Raw genomic sequence first — 20,832 nt, 5'->3', positions numbered from 1 at the left:
CCACTGAATTCACAGTGTTTCCTTAAGGAATTTAATCCCCTCCTAGTACCCAAGGTAATGGATTATTTCCTCCCAGGATAGAACGAATAACACACTGGTGTAGCGGTACTTCAAACCCCAGTGTTTCGGCGAACACAAAGTTCGGTAGCAAATCACACTTACAGTTGCTTTGTTTGAAGTTAAAAACAATGCAGAACGAAGGAGTATATACTCAGAAAAACGTATGGAAGTTCTGAGAGGAAGGAGTGCAATGTATAGCCAATTTGTTGAGCGAATTGTATGTTGAGTTGAGTATTTCTTCAACATTTGCTGCTCATATATATAGCAGCCAAGAAGGAGTGCAAGACCAAACGTCCACCCTTCATGGTGGAGCAAGCATTACATGTTTGTGGAGCAAGCACTTCATGTTTGTGGAGCAAGCACTTCATGGTGGGAAGACCATTATCCGGCTGCCAAATTATCAATACACGGATTGGAAAATATCCGTTTACAAATACGGATAATCTTACGTTAATATTTACTATTAACAAATAAATTTGGTCCAAAAAATTAATCAATCAATCGATCATTTGACCAAATCCAAATCCAAATCCGAATCCGAATCCGAAGCCGAAGCCGAAGCCGAAGCCGTAGCCGTAGCCGTAGCCGTAGCCGAGCCGAGCGAGCGACGACGACGACGGCGCGAGGCTTGCTTTCTTCTTAACTCTTTAAGAGCTACAAGAAGAGCAATTATATATATACCCACCAAAAATGTCTTCCACTTCCAATATGGGACAATGTCTCATTGTTAAGAGGGGTAAACTTAAAATTTTACTCAAAATTTCATTTTCCCTCCATTTCCCATTCACCCTCATTTTAAGAATATTACATCTTAAAATAAAACCTCAACAATCCCCCACATGAATGGGGAATGGCTATATCACGGAAGTATGCATGAAAAAACTGTGTGATTTACAAGCAAGGATTAATTGCATCTGGATAAATAGGTTTCCCTTTGAACTTTCCGTAGTAAACTTATGTCGGATATACTCGGTCAATCGGTAGATTTGATATCTTTGAACCGTCGATCTTTGGTGTATACCTAGACAACCATAAGTCACACAATCAACCCTTAACCGTCTTTGGTTCTCATTGTTGTGTTCGTTTCAGCCATGAACACCGCCTGGTTTCATAAGTGCGTAGAGAACTGGCCTTACAAAGTTCTCCTTGAAGCGGCTCACACTTCACACTTAAATAGGTGATTCCTAAACGTGTCATCCTGTAGATACACTATTTGATATACCCCGTATCAAATTTAGAAATCATTAAAAAGCCTTAATGCTTTATCCTTGGTACTGAACATTGTCTCATCACGAGAATGGACTAAAATTTTATTTGACAATGTTGAACCGTCATTAATGACTTTGTTTGATCTCTTTGAACCTAGATCTTGGGATCTCCAGTCTTCTAGGTAGAGTTACCGCCACAATGACTTGTTCTCGGCCATAGCCCCATTCCCCTTGATGATTTCTCAACTACCTCTCTAGTTAGGCCTTTTGTAAGTGGATCCGACACATTATCACTTGACTTTACATAGTCAATTGTGATAATTCCTCTAGAGAGTAATTGCCTAACGGTTTTATGTCTTCGTCGTATATGACGAGATTTACCGTTATACATGACGCTCCCAGCCCTTCCAATTGCCGCTTGACTATCACAATGTATGCATATTGGTGCCAACGGTTTGGGCCAAAATGGAATGTCTTCCAAGAAATTCCGGAGCCATTCAGCTTCTTCACCGGCTTTATCTAAGGCTATGAATTCAGCCTCCATTGTAGAGCGGGCAATACATGTTTGTTTGGACGACTTCCAAGATACCGCTCCTCCACCAATAGTGAATACATATCCACTCGTGGACTTAGAATCAGTTGAACCGGTGATCCAATTTGCATCACAGTATCCCTCAATCACCGCAGGGAAATTACTGTAGTGCAATTCAAAGTTCTGGGTATGTTCTAAATATCCCAAAACTCGTTTCATTGCCATCCAATGAGATTGGCCTGGATTGCTCGTATATCGACTCAGTTTACTTATAGCACAAGCTATGTCTGGTCGTGTACAATTCATGATATACATTAAGCATCCCAATACACGAGCATAATCCAATTGTGATATGCTTTGGCCTTTGTTCTTTGCTAATGCAAGATTCACGTCAATTGGAGTCTTTGCAACTTTAAAGCCCAAGTGCTTGAATTTTTCAAGTACTGTCTTAATATAATGAGATTGTGACAATGCCAGACCTTGAGGAGTCTTATTGATCTTAATTCCCAGAATTAAATCAGCAACTCCCAAGTCTTTCATATCAAACTTGCTATTGAGCATACGCTTAGTAGCATTTATGTTGGCAATGTCATTACTCATTATCAACATATCATCCACATATAGGCAAACAATGACTATGTGATTTGGAACATTTTTAATGTACACGCATTTATCACATTCATTTATCTTAAAACCATTTGACAACATTGTTTGGTCAAATTTCGCATGCCATTGTTTGGGTGCTTGTTTTAGTCCGTAAAGAGACTTAACAAGTCTACATACCTTCTTTTCTTTACCTGGAACCACAAACCCTTCAGGTTGTTCCATGTAAATTTCTTCCTCCAACTCTCCATTTAAGAAGGCCGTCTTAACATCCATTTGATAAATTTCAAGACCATACACTGCAGCTAATGCTACTAACATCCGTATGGACGTAATTCTTGTAACTGGAGAGTATGTATCAAAGTAGTCTAGACCTTCTCGTTGTCTATACCCTTTGACTACGAGCCTTGCCTTGAATTTATCAATAGTGCCATCATCTTTGATTTTTCTCTTAAAAATCCATTTAGAACCCAAAGGTTTATTTCCAGGAGGAAGATCAACCAATTCCCATGTATGGTTGTTCAATATGGATTCTATTTCACTATTGACTGCCTCTTTCCAAAACAATGATTCCGAAGAAGTCATAGCTTCTTTAAATGTTTGAGGCTCATTCTCCAATAAGAAAGTCACAAAATCTGGTCCAAATGAAGTAGACGTTCTTTGACGTTTACTACGTCTTGGATTCTCCTGATTACATGTACTTTCTTTTGTTTCTTCCCGAGGTCGTTTAGATCCTTCACCAAACGACTCACATTCCTTTTTATACGGATATATATTTTCAAAAAACTCAGCATTATCTGATTCTATAACCGTATTATTATGAATGTCGGGATTTTCTGATTTATGAACCAGAAATCGATATGCTTTACTATTTGTCGCATATCCTATGAAAACACAATCAACGGTTTTCGGTCCTATCTTTACCCTTTTGGGTTTAGGAACTTGCACTTTTGCCAAACACCCCCACACTTTAAAATAATTCAAGTTGGGCTTCCTTCCTTTCCATTGTTCATAAGGAATGGATTGTGTTTTGCTATGGGGCACTCGATTTAATATTCGATTAGCCGTAAGAATGGCTTCCCCCACAAGTTCTGTGGCAAACCAGAACTTATCAACAACGCATTCATCATCTCCTTTAATGTGCGATTCTTTCTTTCCGCAATCCCATTAGATTGGGGCGTGTAAGGGGCTGTTGTTTGATGAATAATTCCATATTCTAAACATATTTCTTCAAAAGGAGATTCATATTCACCACCCCTATCACTTCTTATCATTTTTACTTTCTTGTTAAGTTGCGTTTCAACTTCATTTTTGTATTGCCTGAATGCGTCTATTGCTTCATCTTTACTATTCAGTAAGTAAACATAGCAATATCGAGTACCATCGTCAATAAAAGTTATGAAATACTTCTTTCCACCGCGAGATGGTATTGACTTCATGTCACAAATATCTGTGTGAATTAAGTCTAAAGGATTTGAATTCCTTTCAACTGACTTATAAGGATGTTTAACATACTTAGATTCCACACATATTTGACATTTTGATTTTTCGCATTCAAACTTGGGCAGTACTTTCAAGTTAATCATTTTCCGCAAGGTTTTATAATTGACATGACCCAAACGTACATGCCATAAATCATTTGACTCAAGTAAGTAAGAAGAAGCTGAAATATTATTATTATTTTCAACAACCATTACATTTAGATTGAAAAGGCCCTCGGTGAGGTAACCTTTTCCCACAAATGTTCCATTCTTACTAATTACAACCTTGTTGGATACAAAAACGCACTTAAAACCGTGCTTAACAAGAAGTCCAGTAGAGACTAAATTCTTTCTCATTTCGGGAACATGAAGGACATTGTTCAAAGTCATGACCTTGCCAGAAGTCATTTTTAGAAATACCTTCCCATATCCTTCAACTTTTGCTGTTGAAGCATTTCCCATATAAACTGTCTCTCCGGGTTCAGCAAGAGCATAGGTAGCAAAAGCCTCTCTAACTGCACAAACATGGCGAGTGGCTCCTGAATCAAACCACCACAGTTTAGGATTTCCCACCAAGTTACATTCAGAGAGCATGGCACACAAGTTATCAACATCATCATGGTTTACTACCATGTTTGCTTGACCCCTTTTCTTGTCTTTCTTCGGAGCACGACACTCCGTAGATTTGTGTCCGGTTTTCCCACAGTTGTAGCAGTTTCCACTGAACCGCTTCTTGCTTGGGTTGTATTTCGGACCAGAAGCCTTCTTCCTCTTTTTGTTAGCTTCAACAATATTTGCTCCCATTATTGTTGAATTTCCACGGCCTCTCCTTTCAGCAGCTTTATTGTCCTCTTCGATTCTCAACCGAACAATGAGATCTTCAAGGGACATTTCCTTTCGTTTGTGTTTCAAATAATTTTTGAAGTCCTTCCACAACGGAGGCAACTTCTCAATCATTGCTGCTACTTGGAATGCTTCGTTGATTACAAGACCTTCAGCAAGTAGATCATGAATAATCACTTGCAATTCCTGGACTTGAGTAATAACAGACTTGCTATCTATCATTTTGTAGTCCAGAAATTTTGCGGCAACGAATTTCTTCATCCCGGCATCTTCAGTCTTATATTTCTTTTCAAGTGCATTCCACAATTCTTTGGATGTCTCCATGCTACTGTATACATTATACAGATTATCATCCAGTCCGCTAAGAATATAATTCTTGCATAAAAAATCAGAATGCTTCCACGCTTCAATCACGAGAAAGCGTTCATTATCTGGAGTTTTATCCGGCAGATCAGGAACATCTTCCTTGATGAACTTCTGTAGACATAACGTAGTTAAGTAGAAGAACATCTTCTGCTGCCAGCGTTTGAAATCAATCCCGGAAAATTTTCCGGGTTTTTCTGCCGGTGCCAACGCCGGTGTTCGGCTTGTCGTTGCGTTGGCAGTCGCCATCGGAACAGCTTGGTTTTCGTTTTCAGTCATCATCTTTTTCAGAAAAGAATGACACAAACAAACGTTTAATACACGTTTTCAAACTGGAGTAAAAATCACGTAGATTTTAATATCCAACAAAACGCCACGAAGGCTTAACTCTCCAAAACGGGAGTACACAAACCACAAAGGTTTTAGTTTGCAGAATAATAAGAATAACACAAGTACAGAAATAAATATTAAATTCCTTAAGATTGTTATTCCCGGTCAATATTCCTGTATTTGTAAATATTAATTCTGCAAAATATAAGTTAACGTAATGAAACAATAATAATAAATTCGAGCCCACTGAATTCACAGTGTTTCCTTAAGGAATTTAATCCCCTCCTAGTACCCAAGGTAATGGATTATTTCCTCCCAGGATAGAACGAATAACACACTGGTGTAGCGGTACTTCAAACCCCAGTGTTTCGGCGAACACAAAGTTCGGTAGCAAATCACACTTACAGTTGCTTTGTTTGAAGTTAAAAACAATGCAGAACGAAGGAGTATATACTCAGAAAAACGTATGGAAGTTCTGAGAGGAAGGAGTGCAATGTATAGCCAATTTGTTGAGCGAATTGTATGTTGAGTTGAGTATTTCTTCAACATTTGCTGCTCATATATATAGCAGCCAAGAAGGAGTGCAAGACCAAACGTCCACCCTTCACGGTGGAGCAAGCATTACATGTTTGTGGAGCAAGCACTTCATATTTGTGGAGCAAGCACTTCATAGTGGGAAGACCATTATCCGGCTGCCAAATTATCAATACACGGATTGGAAAATATCCGTTTACAAATACGGATAATCTTACGTTAATATTTACTATTAACAAATAAATTTGGTCCAAAAAATTAATCAAAATCCGAAGCCGAAGCCGAAGCCGTAGCCGTAGCCGTAGCCGTAGCCGTAGCCGAAGCCGAGCCGAGCGAGCGACGACGACGACGGCGCGAGGCTTGCTTTCTTCTTAACTCTTTAAGAGCTACAAGAAGAGCAATTATATATATACCCACCAAAAATGTCTTCCACTTCCAATATGGGACAATGTCTCATTGTTAAGAGGGGAAACTTAAAATTTTACTCAAAATTTCATTTTCCTCCATTTCCCATTCACCCTCATTTTAAGAATATTACATCTTAAAATAAAACCTCAACAATTTTATTCCAAATAGTAAGAGTCCTTGAGAGTTTAGAAGATGAAGTAGAGATCACTGGCCTAGCTTTTTCTAATAATGAGTGATGATATTCACTTAAGTAGTAGATAAGTATTATACTTATTTATATTTGCTTTAGTTTTAACTTGCATCTATAATTGGGGCAACTTCCGGACCTAACTCTAGATATTGTTATAAGAAATTAATCAGGTGTTGGGTTGTTTCTTAAAAATCATGTGTGCTTCGTCGAATTTATGATAAGCTGAAATTTGATTTTGCAGAGTCCAATTATCATCTATCCAAGCTGAAATGATCCCCTAGTTGAAAATTTATAAACTTATTTTTCATTTTCATCATGTGATTTTCCACTTGTTTGACGTACAGTTGTGCACTTATTTTGTAGATGTGCCAGTTAAAAGGAGATGCTCAAACTAATTCTGCATATATAATCAAGGTAACTTTGTACTTTATATTCATGCACTTATTATAACTCTTATCTCTAGATTTGATGCATTATAGTATTTCTATTAGTTGAAATGCTTATAGCATTAAAATATTCATGTGATGGCCATATCTTATTGCTGACTACTTGTATTTTGTCTATGTTTCAGGTTGAATTGTTGGCTGCTAAAAATCTTATTGCTGCTAATTTAAATGGGACTTCAGATCCATATGCAATCATCACTTGTGGGAAACAAAAGAGATTTAGGTGATTACGTCTATTTTTGTTATCCTATGATCTTGGCATTGTGGTTTACCTTGTTTATGAGTAGTTATGAGTATGCTTTTCTATTATTGATGATTTTCAAACCAGCTTGCAAGTTGCATCATCAAAGATCGCATGTGTCATGATGTGCTTGCGCGAATATACATCTTTGTAATCTATGTCTGATATTTAAACATGAGTGGAAGCGCTTTGAGAACCTTCTTTTTCATGTTAGTCTCTTTCCTTTTACTATAAGTGCATGCAATTTCTAGCCTTCTACCTGATATGATTCTGCTCAGTTACTTGGGATCTTTGAGTTTTTTATCGAACATTTTTGGAATAAAGAATAATATGTACTATGAGACTTTCATAACAGTGGCGAAGTAAAATGAAATCCTTTAGATATAATATGACGGAGAAATCAGACGAACACCTTTTGATAGTTATATGGTAGGTTAGTCTTAGTTTTGAGATGGTTTTTGCTCCATTACACTGTGTTGTAATAGCTGACAGTAAAGGTCAAGTGCGAGCTTACCTTTTTATGGTGATTGGTTTGTCAACAATGTGTACAATGAGGATTGGGGAGTTTCAGAAAATTGTAAAACTATCTCTTCAGCATGATTATTGCTCTTACATTGTACATTTTTCAAGTTATGCTCTTCAAAGTGTTGCAGTTCAATGGTTCCTGGTTCAAGAAATCCTATGTGGGGGGAGGAGTTCAACTTCTCTGTTGATGAGCTTCCAGTAGAGGTAAAGGTGTGCTGTTTTTGCTGTTTGATCACTTTAATATTATATTGGTTTCCCGTTTTTATTATCTTTTGTAAGAATTCTTTTACTTGATGTATGGCAGATTAATGTGACAATATATGATTGGGATATAATCTGGAAAAGTGCTGTTCTCGGTTCAGTGACTGTACCTGTTGAAAATGAAGGTCCAACTGGTGCAGAATGGCATACATTGGACAGTCCATCTGGGCAGGTATTATTGATTACCTTATCCTCTTTTCTTTGGGAAAAAAAAGCATCATTTTTATTGTGGATGTTTTAGAGGTTGTTCTTTACAGAGTTATGGCTGTTGTCTTTTTCTTTTTCAGGTTTATCTTCATATTAAAACGTTAAAGCACAATGTCAATTTTTCAAGGTGCTCTTTTGCTCCCTTTTCTTTTAAGGCCTTGCGTTATTTTTCATTTGAATTCAACCATCTTGGGGACTAGTGTTTTATATGTGAATGCTTAATCAGCTATTTGTCCACTCATAGGTTCCTTCTTTTGGTCAAATGTACATACTCTTTCAATTCAGTTGGGGATTATGTGCTATTAGAGATGTTGTGAAAGGATTGCTTACGAATATTACGCATGATGGTGGTGATAATTAAAAAAAAAAGTTAAATGAATCTTTTATTCCCTTCCCCCATCTCGTCAAGGTTTTGCTTATGCGATGAACTACTATAAAACAATTTGTGGCTCGAGAATACAGTACAACCTTGAAACTTGAGTTTGTGCATAGTGTAAAATGCGGCACTACCAGCTTCTGGATAAGTTACTTTAAATGTTTGGTGAACTTGGTTCTATTCTGGATAGCTTCTATGGTTGTTTATCAGTGAACATTATTTTTCAGTAACACAGTTCTAGAATATATTCCCTCCGTTCACTTTTAGTTGTCAAGTATTCTAAAAATAAATTTTCGCATATCAAGACAAAAATAATTTATTTTTCTCGTTTTGCCCTTAGCATTAATTACTCATTCCAAATCATTTTCCAAATCCATTAAGACTATACACCAATTAATGTGGGTATCATGGTAAATTATGCATTTTATTTATTATTTCTTAAAGGGTGTGCAAAGTCAATAGTGGACAAGTAAAAGTGAACGGAGGGAGTAGTAATTTAGCTGCTATTAGGAGGGGGTGTGCTTTCCCTCTTGTACAGCTCATGCTTTAATAGTAATGAAGGATACAGATGTAATAATACACAAGTGATGGATATTGTTTTGGTTTTGATGCTTATGATTAGGGGCGGATGTAGTATTAAAGCGACGGGTTCGATTGAACCCATAACTTTCGGCACAAAGTATAAATTTCTGTATAAAAATTCACTAAATTTGCAAAAAAAAAGTAGATATGAACCCATAACTTTAAAAATATAATGGGTTCAATGCTAAAAATCTTAAATATTGAACCCATTGAGTTTAACTTCTGGATCCGCCTCTGCTTATGATAGGTGGATAGAGAGAACAATGGAGAATAGGGAAGAATTAGTAACAAAACACTTCCTCACTTAATGAGAAAAGATGGGAATGGGGGAGATAAAGAGCGAGGCATCAGCGTTGATCTTTTAATCGTCAGCTGGTAACTCTTTATTAAGATATATTTCTAGTATGGCTTTATGTAGCAATGCTTCGATGACACTTAAAAGTCAGGAAAAATAATAATTTTAAGCAACTTTACGATCATTATCCACACACTATGTAGTGTCATATGGGTCTTGTTTAGGGTCGAATTCTCTCTCTACTGTTGGAAGATTCGTGATCCATCATAGAATTATGTAATGACTTATGGTTCATCACTGTTCCTTGAAAAGATTAGTGTTCATCTTAGCTGGAAGATAATACTCTTATTCCCCCTTCATTTGGTTGTTTTAGAGGTTTGAACGGCTATGTTAATACTCGTAGAAGGATCACTTTGGATAAACAAGGACCTACTGTTGTTCATCAGAAACCTGGACCGCTGCAAACAATATTTGATCTCCCTGCAGATGAGGCAAGTGCTAAATTTTGACTGATAAAGGACTCTTGGTTTGGAAGAATTCTTAGGTAGAAATTTTGGACTGTTGTGAGTTAGTTCTTTGCTAATCAGTGTAGTTATCTCAGGTTGTGGAACATAGTTATTCATGTGCTCTGGAAAGGTCATTCTTGTATCATGGCCGTATGTATGTTTGTACATGGCATATCTGCTTCCACTCAAACGTATTCTCAAAGCAAATGAAGGTCAGATTCCCTTTTGATTGTACCTCCCGATTTTTAACTATTTGGATCTACTTTTTATACCTCTCTATTCCTTCGGGGTAGGGGTAAGGTCTGCGTACATTTTACCCTCCCCAGACCCCACTAGTGGGATTCTATTGGGTTGTTGTTGTTGTTGTTGTTGTGGATCTACTTTTTATAAAAAAAAAAATCTAAGCTAAATGCTTATGATCAATTTGTTTTCTCCATTGATTTTTATCTTATTGACCGCCATGGGTTTGTTCTGGGTATTCTACATTCCGGCCAGAAGCCTAGTTCAGAATTTTGTAATATCACCCTGCCTGTGGATATCTTGAAACTTGGAGCAAGGTTTATGAGGAAAGATTGCTAATAACAGTTTTTAATGGATAAATGTTGGATAAAGGGATTTAAATCTGGATAGAGACTATTTGAATTTTTTAAATTTCTCAAGGTTATGATATATATCCTTTTCCTTCCCATTCTAAGCATAAAAAGAACTGGTAACGACTGTACCATTTTGATTTTGGCAAACAAATCTCAGTAATGCTGAAATTGGTTAGTTTATTTAACCATGCTTATAATTCTGCATTTGCAGGTAATTATTCCTTTAGCAGAAATAGATGAGGTATGGTATTCTCCCTAATATTTATGATGATCTGTTCTTTCCAAGTTGTCAATGTGCTTGGAATTAGCTGGGCCATTGCAGAAATCAGCAAGAGTGTTATTTTTCTTTTAGATAAGGAGGAGCCAGCATGCATTTGTTAATCCTGCTATTACAGTAATTCTCCGCATGGGTGCTGGCGGCCATGGGGTGCCTCCGTTAGGAAATCCTGATGGTTAGTATTTACTTAATCCTTTAACCTTATTCTTCATTTCATTAGGAAACACATTTTCTTTTGTTTTAAAAGAAATAGGAAGTTGGCTAGCTGTGAGTGAGCTTCTCCTCGCGAGGTTTCACCTTTTGATATGTTATGAGAAGATTCTATGATATCACCATTAGCACTGCTAGTGTTATCATGCAAGACTAGAAATTATACCCAAGTATTTTCTCCATCCCAAGATAAATTTCTCCTTCCACCATTGACACAAAATAATGTGTACTTCTCGGGAAACTAACTTTGAATATTTTCAAGATATGTTCCTATTTCTGCTACAGAAAGACTAACTCAACCTATTGGCCTGACATGTTTCTTCATCACTGAGAAACTACGTTCTTACAATCTTGTCAACTGAAGACTAGACATCCAATTTGGAGAGAAGGGAGGTGGTTTGTTTTGCTCATGTTAGATAGTTGAATTTGAAATTGAGATTCTGGATGTATTATGACCGATATGGTAGTCACCTAGCTTTCTCTACTTTCAGGTAGAGTAAGATATAAATTCGCATCTTTTTGGAATAGGAATCATTCGTTAAGAGCCTTGCAACGTTCAGCAGATAACTATCATGAAATGCTAGAAGCTGAGAAGAAGGTTATATTATTTTCTTTCTGTGCTTTTAGTTGGTCCTTTTTCTGATTGTTATCTGAGACAATAAGCAGTCCTGCTTATCATATATCTATAGTGAATAGTGATACAACCACCCATGAATCAAATTGAATATTTAACCTTAGCTGTCTTAAAAACATTTATGTATTCAATAAAAGAGGTATTCTGAAAGCTGAGATGTATGACATCGTTGAATGCATTAGTATTCATCACATATGGATTTCCTTCTGTCAATGAGATCTCTTGTTAATTGCACCACTGAGCATAAACAAAGGTGTTTTTTTGTGTTTATGGAACTTCCTTTTTCTAATTCCTTTTATCTAAAAAGTTGCATGGCATGGTTATCATATTTGTTTGTGCTCAAGGCAAGAACTTTCCATATGAAGATCGGTATGATTACCATCTCCAGCATTATGAAGAGCTCTCTTTTGGTAGCATACCATTTAATGTAACCACGCCGAAGCATGTCAGTGTCCTTTCCGGACACGAAAAGCAGGAAAAGGAAAGGAAACAGCAAAAAAAAGAGACTAGAATGAATGTATTGAGCTGGCATGGTCTCTCTTATTTGTTTGGGTTCCTTTGGTGCATAATGAATTCCTTAGAGCCTCCTTGAATGCACTCTATCATGGATCTATAATCTGTATATAAGTTATCCTGGACGTCTACGTTTACCAAGGGGAGCAGAAGCATGAGGCTTTTGATGTTACAAGCAACTTGACATCTCAGTATCTCGTGAAGGCTTTACATTTTTACTGGCTTCCTGTCATCTTTCTTTGCCTGTTTAGCATGCCCATAATTATTTTGCTACGAAATACAGGTTTGTCTACAAGACATCCGGTTTTGATCGTTTACTTCCAGTCTATGTTAATGGTGATATGTAATTATATTTTACCTCTGAGCTTCTTGAAGCAACATGTCCTGCAGATTGGCATTTCTTGTATTCACTGCTACAGCTAGAACATAAGAATACTGTCTTTACTTTAGCTTTAAGTTGTCTCTAACATCATTTTTACTTTTTAGATTTAAATTGTCTCTACCTTTTATTGATTGGCTTTGCATGGCCTTCTTTTTGTTTTAAATTTCCCTCTTTTCTCTTTGTAGGAGATGGAACAGTCGGCACTGCGTGCACATAGCAGCTCCGTTAAAGGATGTAAAAAGATGGAATTAAATCAGGAAGAAAGTGTGACGAAGATTCAGAAATCTCAACCATTTATTAAAGAAGAAGTCCTCTCTAGTATATATAATGTATATAAGTCCTCTCTGGTGTACATAAAGTATATTTGATCTCTTGCTTTTTGGGACTAGAACTTCTTTCTCCATGAATTATAATACTCTTAAAAATTGCAAGGATGTTTTGCCATGCACAGCCGAGCAATTTTTTGACTTGCTATTGGCTGATGATTCAAATTTCACTAATGAATACCGTGCAGCAGGGAAAGATTTCAATCTCAATGTAAGCCCCATATTCCATTTAATGTAGAAAATGTTTATGGCTTGTGCTTCTTTATGCATTTCTGGTTTGGACCTTAAGTTCTGGATACACTCTTGAGGTTCTTTTTATATCTTCTTTAATATCCTCTTTTTTATTTGTGGGTGTGTGAGGAGGTTTGATTAGTGCGTGTGACTCACATTTTTATTTTGATAAGTAAGATATGTCTCACCCGAAATGCATCTTTTGGGGCATGGACCTGGTCAAAAGTAGTAGTAACTTAGCAAAAATTGACTGTCAAGTGAAAACAGGAAAAGCCCAAAAAGAGGTTGTACCTCCTGTTCCCAAAAGAGAGAGAGAGAGAGAGAGAGAGAGAGAGAGAGAGAGAGAGAGAGAGAGAGAGAGACGGTTGCACCTCCTGTGGTGCAGTTTCTTCTTCGTACCTCTTTACAATCGAAAATAAAAAATAGGCGGAAAGAAGTGAACTTGATCAAGGTAATAAGTATTTATATGTGTATGTGCATGAAGTCTAGTGTAGTGTGGATTTGCCCACACCTCTTGAACTTCAGTTGCTTTTGCTTGAGTAAAATATTGAATGTAATTCTTTTCCGTAGATGGGTCAATGGAATTCTGCTGATGAGTATGATGGTCAAGTCAGAGAAATTACATTCAGAACCGTGTGTAACAGCCCTATGTGCCCTCCAGATACAGCAGTGACAGAGTATCAGCATGCTGTTTTATCACTGGATAAAAAAACTCTTGTAATTATCTTATCTCACATTCAATGTTGTATGTTTGGTCATGTTTATGCTTACCATTTTCGTATCTTCCCTTAGGTATTTGAGACTGTGCAGCAGGCCCATGATGTGCCGTTTGGGTCATGCTTTGAGGTACTAGTGACTCTGCGTGTCAGGCCATGATCTTATCCCAGTACAATTTGGTGGAATTTTTTATACATAATTCCATTGTTTAGTTCCATCTCTTACCTCCTATAGACTAGAGAACTGCTCTTTATTTATCTTAATCCCTGATTAGATTTTCTATTCCATCAGGTTCACTGTAGGTGGTCTTTAGAAACAACTTCTGAATCATCCTGCACTTTGGACATAAAAGCCGGTAAGTTCTTCTATCCTGCTTTCTTGCTCTGCTGTCAGTGTACAAGCCACTATCCACTGATCACCTTTGCTTGTCGAAATTAATCCACTTGCCCTGATCTCTTCTCATTTGATGGGTTAACAAACCACTTAAACGTATCTTTGGAGTATCTTTTAACAAATCATTTTGCTTATCATCTCTTATACTTTTAGGCAAAACATCTGTCACCCTAATGTTGCACTCTCACCCTATGTTGCGGGGACTCTCCAAAATGCTGCCGCACCTGTGTCAGATCCTCCAAAAATACACTACTTTTGGAGGATCCGACACGCACCAGACGTCATTTTCGGAGTGTCCGAGCAACATAGCTCTCACCAGACTCTTACAGAGAATTGATACCCTTGTCATTCATCACACTTGGATTTGATTAGATAGGAAACTATTTTTCTGGTGCAATGTTGAGTTCAGGGCTTATGAATGCTTTCACAGATGTTGTGCTTGACCAAGTTTCTCCTTCCAAGATTGTTTGATCTAACTAGCTGTTAGATTCTTTCTTTGAAACCCTAGAGATATCATATTTATGTTTTCCTTTGGACAGCTACCAACTGAATCTCCAGCACTTGACAGTCATCTTTTTTCCTCTTTATTCTATTTTTCTGGTGAGTGGCAAGCATGATACAGTTGAATGCAAATCGGAGCTGCCTATTGAACATTGGATTTTCTTGACCTAAGTTTCTCTACTTGAATGATCCTGAAGATTAGTAGTTCAAAAGTCAAAATTTGTACATCTTTAAGAGTGCAGCTGTGATGCGAAGTTAAACTAACTTCAACAATTTCAACAGGTGCACATTTCAAGAAATGGTGCATTATGCAGTCAAAAATTAAGTCAGGATCTATTAACGAGGTATTATTTAGCCTCTGTTAGTTATTCTGTCCATTCGTTTTATTAACTGAGTGGTTAATTTCCTTGGACTTAATGTGATGACTTTTCCCCCCTTACACTCTTCAATTACTTATGCAGTACAAGAAAGAGATAGCAACAATGTTGGAGGTGGCTCGTTCATTTGTTAAACCAAGAGTATCAGTGAGTGAAATAGAAAGTGCCAAACCAAGAGTGTCAGTGAGTGAAATAGAAAATGTCATCTCCACAACACAATCCTTGTATCAACATTGTAACTTATCTCCACCAAGGAGATCCAATGTCCGTCTTTGTAATACGTGAAGATGCAACTTTTTATCTAATGGAAAACTATTTTATGTGATATCTGCAGATCTTCTTTTCCAAAGCTGCTCTCTTCAACGGGAAAGATCAGGGCAAATTTTTTTATTGTTACAGGCTTAGCAACTTAACTTTCATCTCCTATAAACTATTTTAATGCCCCAAAATTTTAGACAGTTGGCGAGCATGTCCTATGAATTTCAAAAGGGTAAGTTACGTTATAGTGAGGGGGTAAATTATCCATCTTTTCTAAATTGGGATATCGGGGAATTACTTTTTCTCCTCTACTTTTTGTGATATATAATCTAGAACCTAAAGAAGCTACTATAAACAGTGTGAAAGAATAAAGTGGAATGAAAGATGATGCAACAAATCGATATGAGCATTTTTGGTCAATCTAATGGTATTCTAGCAAATGAATCAGAATTGAGCAATGATTCTGATAAACAAAAGGTGCTCAAATTATGAGAAACACTATATATGTATAGAACGCTTGTACATAGATTATAGGAACTAGCTATTAACTTAAAACAAGAGAAGAAATCACAATACGAAATATAACAAGATGAAAGAATATGTGTTCAATTCCACGAACTACAAGATTAACCAAAAACATAAACAAACTTTACCATAGCAAGGAGTTATTCCTATTCACAGTAGTCTCTCTAACCTCAACGTGGATTTAAGGTCTGCGTACACACTACCCTCTTCATACCCCACTCGTATGACATTATACTCGGTTTGTTGTTCTTGTTGATACAAGAAGATAGTGCTAGTTTGTGGGTCAACTATTATCACTTTCTTTAATTAATTATACGATTGATTTGTTAAAAGATGTAAGAGACTCTTTCTAGTAACTCAAATGTGTGTGCTTGTAAGGGTGCTCAAATTCTATAAAGTTTTAGGGGTTAAAACGAGTTTGAGCTTAATTTCATGGTCACAAGTCACAACTAACAATTAACTTGGAGTGCAAAGTCAAAAGTCAAATTAAAAAGGTCCCCCAAACCGACCCGTTAACTTCTATTCGGGTCAAACCTTCATCATAGAGACTCCGCAAAGGAAAGAGAAGCGAGAGAGAGAGAGAGAGATGGGTCTGATCTACGCAGCATTGTTGTGCTTCCTTGTTGGAGTTTATGGTGCAAGATCAGAGCAGTTGAGCACGAAAGAGTGTGAAAATCTCGGGTTTTCGGGTCTAGCTCTGTGCTCCGATTGTAGAACTCTTGTTGAGTATGTTAAAGATCAAGGTTCTTTTTCCGATCCTTTATTCTCTCTACGTCTACACCTAATATGCACATATTTTTCATTTTTCAGTCCTTGTAATTTATGTCTTTTTAAATTAATACTTTTGGGTCCAAACATAAATCCATAAAAAAGGATTGGGGGAAAGTATTGACCTTGACATTGTATTCAAGGCGGCTGAAGATGAGCTTGGATCCGTAGGTGTTTATGGCCTGAAGTTTAGTTCAAATGTGGTAATTAGGTTGGAGGAAATGGGTCCAGAAGGGGGATGATTTAAGGTTAAAGCAAAAAAGGAGCTATAAAATAGTCTATCCAGCGGTGATTAGCTAGCTGAGCGGGTGTGAATTGGGGAAAAACTTCGGAGATTGCAGTATAATTGAAAGAGAACAGGGAATTGGAGGAGTTGGATAGAATGGGCCTAGGCACTAAATCCAAGTCATATTGTTTTCCCTGTATATTGACAGCCTCATATTCAGTGGCGACTAAGTAGAGGGAAGGGGGTTTCAGGGTTCAATTGAAACCCCTTCGTCAAAAAATTATACTGTACCAATAGGGTAAAAATGAATTCTTTTTATTATATGAAAACTGTTTAATCCCCTTGGCATGAAAAGAAATTCTAGCATAGTGGTAAAGGGGGTGCAAAGTTGTTGCAAGTCCTAAGTTCAAATCCCAGTTGTCACAACTCACATCCTTCAATTTTATAAATTCCTGGCTTCTCCACTACTCATAATGGAGGAAAGGTAGTAACGAGCCATATACAACTTCAGAATTTCTTTTTTTGATAAGCTACAGGATAAGAATTCTAGACCTGGTAATAGCACTAACAAAAGATCTCCCATCCATATGTTGGTTGCCCATCCAAAACAACTTTTACATACTTATCATGCTTAGTCGGCTCTTTTTCCAGGCACAAAAAATGGAAATGGCATTCAATAGTTGCTTTAACTCATCCAAGACAAGATTTATCCCACATCTGTGGATAACTAAGATTTGTTATCTCTATTACAAAAGGGCAAGTCTAAAGTCAAGGGGTTAACAAAGTCCAAAAAGGTATCAGGGGAATTAACAGGGGAAAGATTGCTCGAACTACATAGACTTGTTAGTCATCTAGCCTTAAGAATGTAAACTGGAGAAGAAATGCCCTCAAAAAATCTTATGTTTCTCTCTGTCCATATACACCATAAAACACAAGCTGGAATCATATTCCATACTTTCCTGATGGATTTTCAAACCTTTCATGTACTCCAGCTAATCAATGCATCTTTTACACTGTCAGGCATAACCCATTTGAGACCAAAAGCTGATATGAATATGTTCCATATGTCTGTAACTGCTGCACGGTGTAAAAAAGGTGTCTATTGGTTTCAATTGCCCGTTGACACATATAGCATCTCTTGACAATGTGAAAATTTCTCCTACTAAGGTTGTCCTGAGTGAGGCATGCTTCATATAAGGCTACCCAGCTAAGGCGAATCAACTTTAATGGTAACTTGGTTCTCCTAATGAACTTCCATAGCCAATTGACTACCATTTCATTTTGAGCACAAAGGGAGAGGTATCCTGCCCTCACTGAGTATTTTCCATCTTCTTTATCACCCCAAATGAGTCTGTCTTGGCCCTGGCCGTTGATTAGGAATGACCCTAGCCTCTCCAGTAGATTGAGTAGATCCTGTAGCTCCCAGTCTTGCATGTTTCTCCTGAATTAAGGATTCCAGGTGTTATCAGCTCTGCTTTGTGAAATTGTTGAGTGTCTGCTTGTGGATATTGAATATAGGACGTGGAATTCAGCTTGCAGTGTTGAGTCCCCTAAACATCTATCTTTCCAGAACTTGATGTTTGGTCCATTGCCTTCTAGAAAATGCTGAAACCTCTAGAAAATCGGGAGGTTTCATTTGCTGACTGTAATATGAGAGGATCATATGGGTATGTAAAAGGTTGTGTCAATGTCAGTCATCCATGTCTGATTGTGATTGGAAATGTTTGAACTTATTCAACCTTTGATGGACATGTCCTGTATTTTAAGACTGACCTCAGTGTATATGATAGAAGCACACTAATTATTTTTGATTTATTGAGAAAAGGATCATGCATAGTTAGAAAAAACAACTTTATCCAATGAAAGGAAAAAGAATAGTGTGATAGAAACAATGGCATTAATGCAAAAAAATGGCCAAAAAAATAACCAATAGGTCCATTGAAACCATATTTTGATGCCGGAACAATTTCCATTTTATTGTTTGTTCCGCTTTTTGTGATTATAAGGAGTTAAGAACAAAAAAATAAACTGCTCTTCTCTCAGTGTTTTCTGTCGTTTTTTTCTTGTATAATTTCCATGTGTGTGACAGTATGGTTATATCTTGCTAAATAGTATTGATTATATATTTTTTACAGAGTTGGTGTCTGAATGTTTGAGCTGTTGCACTGAAGACTCTGATGATGCCATGAGTAAGGTACAGATGCGACCGATACATTTCCTCTGCTAGAGGTCATTTTTCGGCGGCTTTAATTTAGGGTTGTATTTAGAGTTTTGAAGACTCTCCTCTGGTTTTCCTGTAGTGTTGCCCAATATTTTGTTTGAAAGTTTTGGCTTCCATGCATATATTGTAGAGATAAGATGGACTCATGTTTGCACCCAAAATAAATAATCAAAATAAAATAGCAGCAAGACTAAGACTCAATAAAGGCACTTATCTGCCCTTCCCTGGACGTGTATCCATCCATTATTTTATTTTTTTGTGTTAGCTTGTTTTGGGAAAATTGAAAATATCACCTTTTTGGTTTCGATACTTGGTTCACAATCCCCACTTGCTTAGGAAATGAATAAAGCTGTAAAAAAATGAGAAGCGGGCGACTCATTCTTCTTTTTTCAAGCACCTTGACCAAAAAGTTATTGGGAGGTCGAGGGAGAAAATAAGATGTCAAAAAATCGCTTTGGAGAAGGCTGTCTTTTCTTTCTTTCTTTTTGCATCCTTTTCTCTTGCTTGGGGATTGTGGAATTCCTAAAGATTCTAAGACAATCTACGACTGTTGCGCAAGTACATTGCATGCTATCATACAATGACTAGAGTAAATCTTGAACACTCTTGAAATGATGCCCTTTACTTTGAAATGGTACTTCTAATCTACTCTGATTGTGATTGCAGGTTGTTTATTCTGGAGCAATTTTGGAAGTCTGCATGAGAAAGCTGGTTTTCTATCCTGAAGTCGTTGGATTCATTGAAGAAGAAAAGGATAAGTTCCCTTACGTAAAAGTTCAATATGCATATAATTCTCCGCCAAAGTTGATCATGTTGGATGATCATGGAGAGCACAAGGAGACCATTAGGTCATCTTCCCGTCTCCTTTTCCCCTCTTTCCTTTGTGTTTTGTGTGTGTTCACAACCGATTTTCTATTTCTATACTGTCGTTGTTAGAGTGCATGGAGCATGAGAAGTATTGCCCCATCAGGATCCTTGCGCTCAGTTGCATTTTCTAAAATCCTGCTTTCTTATGGATTTCTATTTCATGCTTGGGAAACATAACTGTATTGAGCACACTGGTATCAGTCTTTTAGTTGCCATTAGAAGATCAACCTTTGGGTCATGAGTGCATCGCATGCTAACCAATTTCATTCTGATTAGTAACGCGAGGAGCTGCAAAAGCTGCAATTTCTGGAGTTCAGCTATTTATTTAACTCTAATTTATTGTTCAACAAAGATTAATACCCTGCATTGCATCTTCCTGTGCACTTCTGTTTAATATCGGCAAGATCTTATTCTGGTTTTCTAATGTCTTTGTTACATCTTGCAGAATTGATAACTGGAAACGCGAGCACATATTGCAGTTCTTGAAAGAGAAGGTTAAACCATCATCAGATAGCTAACGTTGCTGGTGGTCTCGTCTCGTTTTGATCAAGAGCGGCGGGAAGCATGGGCTTTTCTTAAACCTGCATCAAGTTTCAGAAATCTCTTATTCCCGGAGATTGTTTTTAAAGTAAAGAGCTCGTAACATGCAATTATTAGCAACTTATGAACTGGATTTTATGCTTTTTACGTGCTTGATGTAGTCATTAGATTTCATGGTCCTGCTCTTTTTCTTTTTCTTTTTCAATCTTCTTTCCTACTAACTCCCTCCCACTCTGTCTTTAATTTGTCATTACTAAATTACAGTTCAAGAGTAGCTTTGCC

The 20,832-nt window shown here is 37.2% G+C and overlaps 2 protein-coding genes across 5 annotated transcripts; both read left to right on the top strand.

Annotated features, from left to right (window-relative positions):
* The first annotated feature begins 6,877 nt into the window (after positions 1–6,877).
* LOC104097566 (BAG-associated GRAM protein 1-like) lies at positions 6,878–15,470 on the top strand. Of its 4 annotated transcripts, none has more exons than XM_070177628.1 (17): positions 6,878–6,966; positions 7,124–7,221; positions 7,893–7,968; positions 8,069–8,197; positions 8,313–8,359; positions 9,859–9,976; positions 10,087–10,203; positions 10,796–10,825; positions 10,937–11,036; positions 11,563–11,669; positions 12,786–12,929; positions 13,033–13,137; positions 13,728–13,874; positions 13,950–14,003; positions 14,166–14,229; positions 15,051–15,112; positions 15,230–15,470. In XM_070177628.1, the coding sequence occupies exons 1-17, from the start codon at positions 6,916–6,918 to the stop codon at positions 15,428–15,430; spliced, it is 1,650 nt and encodes a 549-aa protein (XP_070033729.1). In that variant the 5' UTR covers positions 6,878–6,915; the 3' UTR covers positions 15,431–15,470. The 4 variants fall into 4 exon arrangements, with proteins under 4 accessions (XP_070033729.1, XP_070033728.1, XP_018626822.1 ...); XM_070177627.1 differs by having other exon boundaries at positions 7,893–7,974; XM_018771306.3 differs by lacking the exon at positions 6,878–6,966 and having other exon boundaries at positions 7,885–7,968.
* Positions 15,471–16,360: 890 nt separating this feature from the next.
* On the top strand, positions 16,361–20,730 carry LOC104097565 (uncharacterized). Its single transcript, XM_009604149.4, has 4 exons — positions 16,361–16,671; positions 19,058–19,116; positions 19,810–19,991; positions 20,456–20,730. Exons 1-4 carry the CDS (start codon positions 16,515–16,517, stop codon positions 20,526–20,528), a joined length of 471 nt encoding a protein of 156 aa, XP_009602444.1. The 5' UTR covers positions 16,361–16,514; the 3' UTR covers positions 20,529–20,730.
* The last annotated feature ends 102 nt before the right edge of the window (positions 20,731–20,832 follow it).

Source organism: Nicotiana tomentosiformis, chromosome 6 (genome assembly GCF_000390325.3).
Source record: "Nicotiana tomentosiformis chromosome 6, ASM39032v3, whole genome shotgun sequence".
Lineage (NCBI taxonomy): Eukaryota > Viridiplantae > Streptophyta > Magnoliopsida > Solanales > Solanaceae > Nicotiana > Nicotiana tomentosiformis.
The sequence above is the reverse complement of the archived record's forward strand: the minus strand, read 5'-3'. Positions and strand labels throughout refer to the sequence as shown.

Coding starts and splice junctions, on each gene's coding strand:
- LOC104097565 (XM_009604149.4), top strand. CDS start 16,515: ATGGGTCTGATCTACGCAGCATTGTTGTGCTTCCTTGTTGGAGTTTAT. Junction 16,672..19,057: donor TGAGTATGTTAAAGATCAAG/GTTCTTTTTCCG, acceptor TATTTTTTACAG/AGTTGGTGTCTGAATGTTTG. Junction 19,992..20,455: donor GAGCACAAGGAGACCATTAG/GTCATCTTCCCG, acceptor TACATCTTGCAG/AATTGATAACTGGAAACGCG.
- LOC104097566 (XM_070177627.1), top strand. CDS start 6,916: ATGTGCCAGTTAAAAGGAGATGCTCAAACTAATTCTGCATATATAATC. Junction 8,198..8,312: donor TGGACAGTCCATCTGGGCAG/GTATTATTGATT, acceptor TTTCTTTTTCAG/GTTTATCTTCATATTAAAAC. Junction 8,360..9,858: donor CACAATGTCAATTTTTCAAG/GTGCTCTTTTGC, acceptor TGGTTGTTTTAG/AGGTTTGAACGGCTATGTTA.